The 14,228-nt window shown below is 33.9% G+C and overlaps 1 protein-coding gene across 1 annotated transcript; it reads right to left on the reverse strand.

Annotated features, from left to right (window-relative positions):
• Positions 1-1,543: 1,543 nt before the first annotated feature.
• PRR27 (proline rich 27) lies at positions 1,544-5,894 on the reverse strand. The gene is made up of 3 exons (XM_069456983.1): positions 5,844-5,894; positions 4,577-4,600; positions 1,544-2,122 (listed from the first exon to the last, which is right to left on the reverse strand). Exons 1-3 carry the CDS (start codon positions 5,892-5,894, stop codon positions 1,544-1,546), a joined length of 654 nt encoding a protein of 217 aa, XP_069313084.1.
• Positions 5,895-14,228: the final 8,334 nt, after the last annotated feature.

Consider the following 14,228-nt stretch of genomic DNA (forward strand, 5'->3'; position numbering starts at 1 on the left):
GACAATAACTACCATCACGTATGCTTTTCAATTCTACTTTAGCTACTGATGTCCCCTGAGTAGAAATTTTATTTGGCTGATGTCAGATAAAGCCTTGCCATTTTCCTGTCCAGTGAATATTTATAACACTAAATATTGAACAGCTTTGGGAAGGGATTCATCCTTCAGGATAAGAACTTGAAATCAGGGTGACCACATTTCTTGCTTATCCCCTGATCAGATGACCTATGGAATGAGTCCAATTGAGCTTCTCAGCCAGTGCCTTTCTTCCGAGAAAAGTGTATGTTGGGGAGTGGGGGTGTGTATGTGTGGGGTGGAGGGTAGAAGGTAGGAACTGGGAGACTTCAGGTCTAAATTGTTTGTTTTCTAAAATGATAGATCTCAATGTGGGGTAAAAATGTGGCTGAATGGATAGCATACACAATGATCTGTGAGAACTTTAACAAACAATGCCTCTTTCCATCCATAGTTCTACCTTCTTCTCCCATATGGAAGTTTCTTCCCTATGTTGGCCACTATTATTTTAAAATATTCAAGTCATATCGATTTGAAGCAATTTAAGACGAACTTTCTAGTTGTTCAAATGTAGCCCAAGTTCCTTACAAAGGGCATAATTTCATAATTTCAGAGGTTCTGAGGCACAAACTACCAGCACTCCTCTACACCCCACTTTCTCGTTTTCATGTAGTAAAAGTATACTTAACGGTAGTTTCAGATGATGAGATTTAGTCTATTTAATCTTAGATTTCTAAATCTCATTATGATGTATAACTTACCAAAATGAAAGCATGGTACTCTCTTGTCTAGAAAATTTCATTTCTTTACCTAAAAGAAAATGTGTATATATATATAAAAAATGCACATATGTATATGTAAGGATATGTACATTCATGTGTGTGTGTGTGTCGACACTTATGAAAAACCTAATGTTTTTCCCTAATATTAGGAATAAGGCAGGGATGTCCATCTAAGCACTTTTATTTAACATTGTACTGGATGTTTAAGCCACTATAATATGAAATAAGTAAATAAATGACATCCAGTTTGGAAGCTAAAATGTTCATCAGCAGATGAGTAGGTAAATAAATTATGGTATATCCACAATAAAATAATAACCTGCAAAAAATAAACTATTATATAACTTAATTGATCTCTAAACGTGAACAAAGTGTGACAAAAAAGAGCACATACAGTATGATTTCACTTGGACACAAAATTCTGAAAATGCAAACCAATATGTAGTAACAAAAACAAACCAAGAATGGGAGGAGAAATGTGCAGTTACAAAGAAATAGGAGGAAACCTTTAGGTATGGTAGGTATGTTCATTATCCTGATAATTCCTTTCATGGATGTGTACAGATGTCAAAACTTATCAAAGTATACACTTTTGATATGTGTAGTTTGCTGTATGTCGATTGTATCTCAATGGAGCTGTTCAGAACATTCAAGTTGATATAGTTTGCTTGTGGAGAGGTTGTACGTCTTCCCTTCTCCTACAAATCTCAGGCATTACAATGGTAGGGTACAGGCAACCTACCTTGTTAAGAGAAGGCTGAGGTTTGGGGTAAAGGCCTACTTGCATTAGCCTCAGCTTCATCGGGCTCAGTTATAGTAGGCACAACTGCAGTAAGCTCAGGTGCAAGGGGATCCGTTGCAACAGGTGCGGCTGCAGCAGGCTCGGCTGCAACGGGAACGGCTGCAGCAGGGTCGGCTGCAGCAGGGTCGGCTGCAGCAGGTGCGGCTGCAGCAGGGTCGGCTGCAGCAGGGTCGGCTGCAATAGGCACGACTGCAACAGGAGCAGCGGCAGCAGGCTCAGCTGCAACAGGTGGTGCATAAATCCTTGAAGGAGGGACAAAGGGAAGAGCCCCAGGAAGAGGGCGAGGAAGGAAAGGACGGGTCAACCGAGTAGCTGAAGGAGAGCCAGGGATGTTGTAGATATAGGGTCCTTTAGGAACAGTGAGAACCCAGGGATATGGAGGTAATCCTCTTTCAGCGTTAGGATTCCCAGGGTAATTGGGAATGATTGTATTCACTGGTGCATAGTAAAGAGGAGGTTGTGAATTCCTTAGTCCATCAGGAACATTCAGAGGATTAAGTGGGTAATAATAGCCATTGTAATCCTAAAGGAAAAGCAAAGAAGTCAGTTAAAGTTGATTGTTTATCCTACCTATATATTACTCATGATATGACTGTGATGACATATGCTAAGTAATGAACTATTTTAATGAATTCCAAATTAGTCTCTTTAATGCTAATGAATTTACATAATTTTTGAAATAGAAAGTAATAATTTCTTAAGAAAATGAACCCCAACTGAGGGAGAAATATTTTGTGTTTAGGCAAATGTGTTATAGACTGCAGAATATGCCAGCCTAGGCCAGGAGAAAAATAGAAGAAAGCACATGCTGGCACTTCTAGGATTGGTATGGGATTATAGGACTGGTGTCTCCACACCTCATTCTCTGCACCCCACCACCACCCTGCTCACTGCCCCAAGTGCCCTCTGGGTCCTTAAAGTGCCCCACTGAAAATTTCACTTCCTTATACAACTCTTGCAAGTGCCTCATGTTCCAGATTTGTCCTGAACTCCCCACACTTTATCAAAGCTTCCATTCCTTCAAGTCCGTGCACCTCAAATTGTTACCAAGAGGGTGAGCAGACTGGATGCAGAATGGCTGATTATTGGCTTTTCATATTTAATTTTTCCTATGATGTTCATGTTTTAAATGAGTAGCTTATTAACATTACTCATGGGTTTATTATCAAATTTCAAATGATTTTTTTTGGTAGGACCTCCATGTGTTCCTTCTATTGCTCTAGGCTTGTCTTTCACATGTGTGTAAGACTATCAGGGAGCCTGAAGGTCACAAAATTATGTAAGAATTTAGAGAAGATTGTGATTTTTTTAGTCTCACATCATAAAGTTTTATTTCTTATCATAAATTTGTCAGTTTTCATGAGCAGGCTGCTGTGGTTTACATATCAGGATCCTGGATTCTTTGGTTGCATAGCTCAATTATAATTCAAGCAATCTTGAATTTTGATAACATAAATATTTTTAAATATGATAAACTATATTTAACATATGTTTATGTTAGTGTTAATCAGTTGATGGAGTTATTTTCTCTACATGTCTTGGGAAAAACTACCTTTATCAACAATACTTTTCTGTGATGTAAAACTTTATTTATATAATTAAATTTCATTTTAAGGTGTTTAACTTCGTAAGCAGGCAATGAAACTGGGCAGATAAGTATGAATAAAAAATTACAGGATGTATACATACAAATATACTTATATTTGCATATTAAAATAGACCCATTAGAGAAAGAGAAGCAAACATGTTCCTAAATTACCTCCTTAGCTATTCAAGGAAAATCATAATATTGAATTATTTAAGAATATTGGGTATAAAATGCTATTTTAAAGAAAAAAATGAATAATGCATAATATAGTTCAATATCTTAAAATCTAAATAATTATAAAATATTTTACCTCTTCACTGGATGAGGGAAAGTTCTAAAACAACAAAGAAAGCAATGTTAGTGTTAAATTTTACACCAGTGAAAAACATTTTTCCTTAGCTTTCTGCCTACAGTTAGAATGGCTATAACTGACAAATCTCTGAGTAACTTGGATTTTCTTTCTTAAGCAGTATAATTGTTTGCTGCCTTCTCAGTTTTCCTGAGACTATGTACACACAATCCTGTTATCCTGAAATACATTCTTACGAAGTGTATGTACAATGATCAATTATGTCTTACTAGTTCTGGTGTTTCTCGCTATCATTTCAATGTCTTATTCATATCAATTGATAAACTTTTCAGGTACAGGGAACCAAATGTTTCAGCCCAATTTTGTATCTAGTTGCTTATTTACACCAGATATTCACATTGGCTCATCATTTGTATTGACCACAAAATTACCAGTGCCTAAGCGGGACTTTGCAATATAACCTCTCAATAAGTAGATTGTTCCTTGAGAGCTTTGGTATATTTTAAGCTTTTTCTTGATGAAAATTCTGTGATTTATTTTTAAAATTACAAAATGAGTGTCTGTTCTGTGCTGTAGCTGTGCTAAGCTTTGGGATCCTAGATACTGGAAAAAATGGACTGGTTTCTTTGCTCACATGTCACACCCTTCCTGCTAGCAGTTCCTCACTTGAAGACCCACAGCTCATTACGTGGTTGGCCTGCAACTTCATGCTGTCTTCTGCTCTAATCCTTTATGCAGACAAAGTCTCCCTGGACTCATCACTTAGGTTGTTCAAGTAAACTTATTATATTGTTATAAAGTATTATAGAGGCATGAGGGGAAAATCTGGGGCATAGCGAAAATATTATTACCCTACAAAGAGAGTGCACTTAATGCTTCTGTTCATTGAAAATAAATAAAAGCTTTATGCTAATATTTTCACATATTTTCCATCAAATCAGTAGAGATCACTAGCAATAATATTTTAAGGTCAATAGCAGTCATTACATTGCATGTAAAGAAATCAGAAAGGTTTTAAATGTAAAACATACTTTAAGATAAAACAAATACATTTGCATATAAATGAAAAAATACTTTACCTCATCAAAGAAGGGTAACCGCCTCTAAAACAAAGGGAAAATATGTTAATATGGTTATTTATTTGAAATCATCTGTACCCAGATTTCCATATACTGAAGAATTTGCAAAGTCTTATAATTACTATGATTAATTTGTTTTTAAATGAGTCACCAATATGAATTATTTTTATCATCATTATATGGTTTAGACCTAAACGATTGCCTCAGGAAGTTTTATTTTGGCTAGGTGGATTCTGGTTTGAAATATTCTAAATATATTTATATATAAATCTTTACCATCTGAAAGATCATTCAGCTCTTATTCATATATCTAGTTTTGTTCTCTTTTTACCTCTTAGGTTTTGTCTGCAGTGTGTGTGTGTGTGTGTGGTCACCTAGTCACAGTATCAAAAGTACCATATTCCCACTTGTTCTCCAATGAAGCTTCAATATGTTTATGAATTGACCACAGATTATGCCCTACAGAATAAAAATTTAAAAAAATAATGCAGGAAAATCATTTACTATTTTAAGAATTAGGACTTAATTCGAGTACTTTTAGGGAATAGAATAATATTTTGAAGTCTGGTCAGGAGGATAATAATAGTAACAATAGTTAATATTAAGTAGCACCTGAATTCCTACTATGTGCTAGTACTCTGATAAGCACTTTGCATAATTATTTAATCTTCAAAACAATCCTATGGGGTAGTTATTATATTAGCCATTTTAAAATAGGATATTTAGCATAGTCATCAGCAAGGATTAAGAATTTGCCATCAGATATTTCTTACTCTAGTCTCATCTATTTACGTCACACTAAAGTCATCACATTTTATACTATGTTACTTTACATTTCACTAAAGGTATTATGTCCACTTAATTCTACCCTATCAAGTATTCTTCATGACTATATATAAATACATCCAGCAATAACACTTCACTCCCAGAGGAAGCTCAGTCCAGCATTCTATAATTTGAAGAGATAAACTCTGTTAAGATTATTTACACAGGATCCTGGTACCCATAGTTTTTCTTCCTCCAGTCCCCTACATTTCTGACCTCACCTCTTCCCCTTGCTGTTTATCCATTTTCAGATATTTCAACTTTATTTTGATTTTTAAATTTTCCTTTGAAAAGTTTGACACTACAAACCTCATGCCCATCAACATGTCTCTTGTTGCTTTATTATAAACACTGTGATAACTTTATCATTTGCACAGAACCCTGCCAACAATTATTTGATGGTTATCCTATTGCTACAATTTTGAAAGCCCATTTTACTCACCCTCCTTGCCAAAGCCACGCTCACAATGCAGGCCCAAAGAAGCAGCTTCATTTCTATTGACCCTATGAACATTAATATTCTAAATTAGTTGTTTCAGAAAATATACAATATATTTCTTAATTATTTCTCTTCTAGAGAGCAACAGAAGAATACATGGCTTTCTCAGTTTGACTAGAAAGACTCTTTACAGAAAAGTTCATCTTGCTATTTAACTACTGTCAGTATGACCTACAGAAATGACATTAAAGACAAAATTATTTTTCAAGGGGGTTGTCTTTAAGTGGAAGTCAACTCATTTAGTTACCCAGTACACACTTTGCAATTTATTTGTCTTGGAAGCTTACCAGGAAATAAAAGTGCTTAAAAGTAGCCATTTTATATGTGCTTTATTGAGTTTTTGTTTTTATGAATTCAGTAAGAGATTGATAGCACCTACGTGGAAAAATTTCTAGTCCTAAACTTAATCATCATTTTGTTCCTCTGTCTCTGAGGGGTAGTGGGGCAGCCATATACTCAGGTGTGTCTTTTGATTAGGCTCAATTTTATTCAGAGTACATCAAACCGATCTTTAGTTGATTGATTATATTAAAGTTTATAGCTTCTCACTTCTTCAAAAACATAAAATATCTTTACACTTACAAAAAATGTATATACAAGGACATTTACAGCATTCTTTAGAATCTCATAATGTGAAAAAATATAAATTCCCTACAAGAGGTGTTTTATTAAGAGTAATAACATCAGGTTCATGATCTATTACTAAATGAATATTTAAATACTTAATGTTGCTAAAATATTTAACAGATTATTTTAAATTAGAAGATGACTTTATTTTTATAATTATTTTATAATTTCCTTTTATTTTCTGTAGTCTGTAATTTTTACAAGATGAGAATGTATTACTTGTATGATAAGTATATTCTATAAAAATAATATGATGAATTTTCAAGTTTTTTGATAAGACTTTGAATGCTTTCCTGACTAATCCTTAACAAAATCTAGGCCAGAAAAATCATATTTATCAAAACATAGTTTTTATCTAGGCTAAGCTGCTTATTCAACATGGTTTTGATCACATATTGAATCATCTTTGCTATACTGTTCTTTGGTATTGGACACCAGGTTTTTATTGAGAGACAATTTATGAGTAATAAAAAGACTAGGAGATATACTATTGTTTTTAAATTTTAAAGGTATATGGGACAAATATGTACCTCATTCTGTTTCCCTAGAACTGGAGAAATTCCTGTCAGATCCCAGTACCTAGGCTTTTCCTGAGCTACCGGCATATTTTAATGTATTAGAGACATTGATATTGTGTCTCTTGCTTTTGTATTTATTTTTGTTCTTTGCCTACCAAGAATTCTGCAGTCAAATATGTTGCTCATATTGAGAACTTTACGGGACATTTTGACACTTCCTTTAGGGATGCTTACTGCACCTCTGGCTTTATTTTCTTTCCTCCCACCTTATTTTTTCTTACCCCAAAATATTCATTTCTGTTAATAAAATCCTGTTTTGCCCATTTTTTGAAGCCACCTCAAATCCTTTTAGAATTGGTCATATTATAAACAAACAGAAAAAAGAACAGATTAACCAATTAAATGGATCTTTCTAAAATTGTTTATAGTGACAAAATTTCCTTGTGGTGTATTTTAACACATATGCTTAAAAAAATAAAGCTGGTTAATTATTAATAGTAGAAACAAAAATATGAATTATAACTAAAGATAATATTTTATTGTTCAATATGGTGTAATTATTTTAAGGTAACCTATAGCTCCTTATAAAGCACTAAAGACCTACATATTAACTATATAAAGTTAATGTATATTGATCTTTCTAAAGTGATTGCTTTTATCCATATCTGTGTCTCTGAAACAAGAGGATTTAATTGGCTGGAGCCAGATTTTCACAAACATACTATTATATGGCAATTGTCTGAACAAGTTAGAAGAATCCCTCTCTTACCCTACTATTCTTTTGGGAACCTATCATTTTGATCATATACAATAGCTCCAAATTATAAATAATTAAAAGAAATTACTTAAGAAAATGCACCTTATCCTATTTTATGTGCTTTTATTTTTTAAATAAATTTCACATAGTAATATTGTTTATAGTGCCAAAATTTCCCTGTGGTTTATTTTAACATTTTTGCTTAAAACAAAACTGGCTAATTAGTAGAAACAAAAATATCATGAATTATTTCAAACAATACCAATTTACCAGTTTGAATACAAATTTACCTGTTCAAGCAAAATCAGTTCAAACAAAACCACTTTAAATTAGTCTTACTTTATATATAATCCAATAAGCATATTTGTACTTAAATTTGACTTTTGTCTTTAATATGACAACTATTAATATAATGAAGTTCTAATTAATTAGCAACTCTAGTAAAGACAAATAACTATTTCTTCTTCCTAAAGAGTATAAAAGTAAAGTGTTCATTCCTTTTAGAATAATTAGCAACTAATGAAGGATAATAGAATTATAATTTTAGAGTCCTTAAATCGTGACAGAATTGGAAAAATCCCAGATTTGTCAAAATTAGAAATCTTTTCTCCGGTGTCTCACAGTCTCTCAATTTATGTATCAACCCATGTATCACTTGTGATTTAGTACTTTAGAATGCACAAGGAGGAACAAAACATTTATAGAACATTCAAATAAAATTTTTCCTTCTCCTTTTTCTCAGTTTTCTCTTCAAAGAGCTTGTTAAAAGAGAGAGGCTTACTGGCCCACATTGCTTAGTTCTTCGGAAGAATGTGAGGCTTCCTGAACAGAACTGACCTGTTCTCCTAGGGTTTATGTGAACTCCTGAGTCCAGTAGGAACTTAGCGAAAAAGAAATTCCTGTGATAAGTTCCCTCCCATGCAGTACTGAAGTTGAGAATTCAGGTGCATTGTGGATTAGATTTACACAACACCTGTGTTACCAGGAGAGAATGTAAATATGCCACCCATTTATAGGCACGCTGTGAAAGTCTATCTAACTGAGATCAGGTAGAGAATTTTTTAAAAAATAGGAGCATCTTAATATGAAAAAGAAGAGATACCTTGTTTTCAGGATGGAAACTAACAGTTGCGGCTCCGGTCTTGAGCTGGGCAATCTGTCTTGCTTCCTTTCCCCCAGGGCTATTTATAAGAAGTCCCTAACTTGATGTTTATTCTTTCGTTTTGAAACAAATGAGCGTCAAATCTGAAAAAAATTAAAAAAAACTTTCAATTTGGCTGATTTGGCTGTGAATTCCTTCTCCCATTTCAGAGAACCATAAAAACAGGGAAGTTATTCCCATAGTATATCAGTAAAAGACAAATTTAGGAACTACATTAAGCTTAATTCCTAAATACACATTCCAAAATTTACCAGACTATATTTTGGCATCGATTAGAAAATGTGATGAAGGAAATTTATGCTTTATTTCATTTTATGTTGGGCATGTAATAGAAAAGCATAAATATTTTTTTTAAACAGCAGGGTAGTTTCTCTTCCTGTATTAGTGTTATAAACAGGAATTATTTATTGATACTATGAGCAAATATTAAAAGATAGGCGGGGCACAGGGGCTCACGCTTGTAATCCTAGCACTCTGGGAGGCCAAGGCTGGTGTATTGTTTGAGCTCAGGAGTTCGAGACCAGCCTGAGCAAGAGCGAGATCCGTCTCTACTAAAAAAATAGAAAGACATTATATGGACAACTAAAAAAATATATATATAGAAAAAATTAGCCGGGCATGGTGGCGCATGGCTGTAGTCCCAGATACTCAGGAGGCTGAGGCAGGAGGATTGCTTGAGCCCAGGAGTTTGAGGTTGCTGTGAGCTAGGCTGATGCCACAGCACTCTAGCCTGGGCAACAGAGTGAGACGCTGTCTCAAAAAATAAATAAATAAATAAATAAATAAAAGGAATAAAAAAAGATAAAAGAGCCTTTCCCTCCTGTGAATTTATTTTTGATGACTTTATCTATTTAGTAATATGTAATATCAAATAAGAAACTATAATAAGACATACTACTGGTTGGCAGCACCCAAGTTAAACATCAGAATAATGTGAAGTGATTTCGCTTTATACCCTCCTTTATCATAATAGTGGCTGCAGTGTTTGTCAGGAGTGAGAGAACCCTAACTTTCAAGTACCTAATTTTCCCTTTGTTGACTGGCTGAACATAACTGCCCACACTAAAAGCTCTTACAGAAGGAAAAATGTGCTCATCTCCAAGTACAAATATATTTACCTCATTATCTATTGACTGTAACATATATCTGGCATTTGTTAAAAAAATATGAAGCATACAGAAAGTCAAGAAAAAAGACTGAAGATTTTTTAGAAAAAGCAATCATCAGAACCAGTCAGTTGTTACACAGATGTTGGAATTTTCAAACAGGGCATTTAAAATAATGTTGATTCCTAAATTAAAGACTCTGATAATAAAGGTAGACAAGATGCAAGATCACATGAGTGATTTCAGTACAGAGATGGAAACTGTAAGAAAGAATAAATGGAAACGCCAGAAATCAAAAATTCACTAACAGAGGAAAAGAAAACATTTGATTGGCTCATCAGTAGCCTCAACCCAGGAAAGAATCAGAAAACCTAAAGATATGTCATAGAAATTACCAAATTGAAAATAGTGAACATTCTAACATGCATGTAATTGGAATCATAGGAGAAAAAAGAGATAATAGAGCAGGAGTGATATTTAAAGAAACAATGGCCAACAGCTTTCTAAAATTAATGACAGAAACTAAAAGCACAGATATAAGACACTCAGAGAACACCAAGAAGTATAAATTCTACACATATACACAGCATGTCGTATTAAAACTTCTGGGAATCAAAGACAAAGAGAAAATCTTGAAGAGAGTAAGAGGAAAAAAAAAGACAGATTAGCCACAGAAAAATAAGGATATTACAGCAAGCTGCTTGTCAGAAACTATAGAAGCAAGAAGGAAAAGGTGATATCTTAAAAGTGGTGAAAGAACAATACTGTCAACCCATAATTCTATGTCCAGGAAATATATTCTTCAAAAGTGAATGAGAATTATTTTATCAAACAAAAAACCGAGGGAGTAAATTAGTAAGAAAAAAATGATTTGAACAACACTATCAACCAACTGGATCTGATTGACGTTCATAGAGCACTTCAGTATTCTGCATATTCTGATGTCAACTCCTTTCCTTTTTCCCAATTCTAGCAACCATTTAGTAGTTTTCCATCACATAGTTTTGCCTTTTCCCTTCCATTTTCCCTCATATTCTCCTTTCCTTCCTTCATTTTTTTCTTTTTCTTTCTTTTTCTCCCTTCCTTTTTTCCTTCCCTTAATCATTCAAATAATGATTATTGAATATTGTTATTAGTTCTGGAGATATATGAGAAATGCAATCCAATAGAGAAAAAGCAATATAGGGACAAAATTAATATACGCATTTGGAATTTAAAGCTCCAAAGGCACTACTTTTTTGTACATGAAGTTTAAGAGCTGCATTTGAACTTAACTGACCCCTTCTTTCAGAGTGGAACACTAAAAAATGGGTACTATAAAGCTCATTATTTTGTGATTAACAAGATAGGAAATCAGTGGCTTATGTTTGACAGTTGGAAAAAAAGAACAGATGAGAAACATATGAGTATCCCTTTTGTTAGAAACAGTCTTATGCTCATACTCCACAAATAATAGATGATTTCAGAAGATTGATGGACCAGAACATGTCCTGCTGTTTTGCAGTAATGGAAAAAGGTTACCTTTTCATTCGTGACTGACTGCTATGCTCTTGAAAATGTCAAGTGGTTTAATTTGCAAGAGAAATATTCCTCGAAAATATATTACTAAATATCTTGTCATAAGCATACAACTCATGGCCAGATTTTATAATGTGTCTTATGTTTTAATATTTCCCAAATCTCTTCCAATTACAGGAAAAAATCTTGGGCCATCCATCTATACCAAGGAGATAAACTTAAAATCTGAAGAGCTTTTGACAAATTGTGGATGCTTATTTACTCATGACAAAAAGGAGCTATATAATAAATGCTATGTTCCATTTTAATTTTCTGAAACAAAATATTAGGTCTAAAATATATGGAATACCTTGACTATTCATCTGAATATCAGATAATGTTTTGAGTACTAGGTATTCAAATGAAATAATGCTTACACTTGTGCCTCATATTCCATACATTTTAATTTGAGAAACCAATAAATATAGAGAGATATTCAGGAGATAATTGGGTATATATGTCTGAATTTGGGGAAGTGACAGAATTAGAGAACTAGGACCTGATTTTAATCAGATGATTATATGTGGCAGTTAAAATGATTAAAGAAAATAAGATCATGTAGAAAACATGTGTAGTCTATGGCCATACCTCCCTGGATGTGCCTGATCTCATCTGATCTGGGAAGCTAAGCAGGGTCGGGCCTGGTTAGTACATGGATGGGAGAAAATGTGTAGAGTTATAAAAGCAGCTGAGATCAGAGCCCTAGAGAGCATCAATGTTTGTGTAGGAGAAAGGGATCCATAAAAAATAACTAGAAGAAACCGTCAAAGAGAATTATAAGAATTACTGGGAAGGAGATCTTAATCAATAGGATCAAATAAAATAGTGTCCCTGGAGAAAACATTTTATTTCTGCCACAATTTCCTCATCTGTAAGGTGCAATGTTTACAGGTATATTAGTAATATAATAGTAATTTTAATAGTGGTAAGGTCAATTGAGACAAATACATAAATTACCTTCACATATCTGATCATTCAGTTTTAGATATTATAATCATCATTACTTTTGCTACAGTGAACATCATTAAAAAGGATAGATTACAGAGGAAATTTTTTAAAATCTCAAAATATCTATAAGCTTTGAACTATAGAAAGGTCACATACCCTTTGAAACTTGAAGGAGAGAGTTGAAGTTATGTTCAGATTTAGATCAAATTATTGATGTGTCATAAGTGGTGGATAGTGTTTAAATGCCAGATGCACTCAATATCTTCTATGAAGTAGACAGGAAAATTGATTTCTGGTGAGATAAATTTGAAGCTTCTTAGCAAAGTGCCAATAAGAAAAAGTTTGATAAGATGTCTTTGGTGACCAAGAAGTTTAGAAAATGTAAACTTACTTTAAAATTCATCTGCTTAAGTGAAGTGGCAGTAGAAATCAAATTCAGAGTTTTACATGATTTGGGGTTTTCCAGGGAGGGTTGGTTAAATGTAGAGGGGCAGAGAAGTTATATGAGCTAGCAAGATAATATTTAAAATGACAAGGATAAAGTCTGGGCTGTGTAAGAAAGGAAGTGAGGCCGATAGAGAACAGAGAGAATGGATCATATGTTACAATGTTATCAGAATGTTAAGGGATGGGGGATGTTCTATGACGATATGATGACAAAGAAAAATTCTATTAGCTTCTACTTGTTCGATCTTTTCAAAATATATGTCCTGTGTCTCCTCCTTCTGAAAATTCCTTCAATATTCAGACTGAATAAGAAGGGAAGTGAGGCTGAGAGTGATTTATAGAATGGAATACAATGGTAGGAAGAAAGGGCTGATGTATTCTATGGTGTTAAAGAGGAAGTCTTCAAACTTCAAAAGGTTTAACTTGGTAAATATGTGTATCATATAATGTTAATCCCCTATGAAAACTCATCTAATATTTTCCCATCACAACCAAATTCTTCACAGAAATTTCTAAGCTCAAATAACCTTCATCCCTATCCCTTCCTCCCTGATCTAACTTTCCCCATACCTCCATCTTCTCTGGACATGATTACCCCCTTAAAGATTTTCCTTGTAACCCATGCATGCCCCTGTCTGTTTGTTTTTGCTGTTTCTTCATTTGGTGACATCATTAATGAGGGCCTAGGATGGTTTATGTTCTCAGTGCCTGACTCCATACTTTAGTCTGACGGTGTGAACTAAGAGAAGACGACTGAGGGCTCTGGCGAAGGTTTAGGATTAATGCTGTGGCAAATTATGAGTATGAATAAATCAGAGAGATGGTAGAATGATGGCTGGATAGTACTGTGAACCCGGCTGTGGTTGGAGAATATAATTTGTAGTGTTCAAGGTTATCAGTTACGAGAAGTAAAATTGAAGTGCCCAGAAAGTGCATCAGGTATTTCAGTGATAGCCAAGCTGGCTTAAAGTTAACTGTTAAAGTACTATTTATAGTAGCATCAGTAACCTCATGGGTCAATGTGAAAAATGGAAATGACAATTACACACTAATCAATGCACTTGACATTTTATTATTTGGGGGGAAAAATGTGTTTCTATAACTCAGAAAGACCGGTGAAACATCTTAATCATCTACCTAGTTCATGTGAAACCACAATACAGGCCCAATAAATTCAACATGAACTAATAATATCAGCAATTAAGG

Source organism: Eulemur rufifrons, chromosome 24, assembly GCF_041146395.1.
Source record: "Eulemur rufifrons isolate Redbay chromosome 24, OSU_ERuf_1, whole genome shotgun sequence".
Classification (NCBI taxonomy): domain Eukaryota; kingdom Metazoa; phylum Chordata; class Mammalia; order Primates; family Lemuridae; genus Eulemur; species Eulemur rufifrons.

Bases quoted from the DNA above. Each gene is read 5' to 3' on its own strand.
- PRR27 (XM_069456983.1), bottom strand. From the start codon at position 5,894: ATGAAGCTGCTTCTTTGGGCCTGCATTGTGAGCGTGGCTTTGGCAAGG. The intron at 4,601-5,843 runs GTGAGTAAAATG...CCTTTGTTTTAG, and splicing joins GCGTGGCTTTGGCAAGGAGG to AGGCGGTTACCCTTCTTTGA. The intron at 2,123-4,576 runs GTAAAGTATTTT...CTTTTCCTTTAG, and splicing joins GGTTACCCTTCTTTGATGAG to GATTACAATGGCTATTATTA.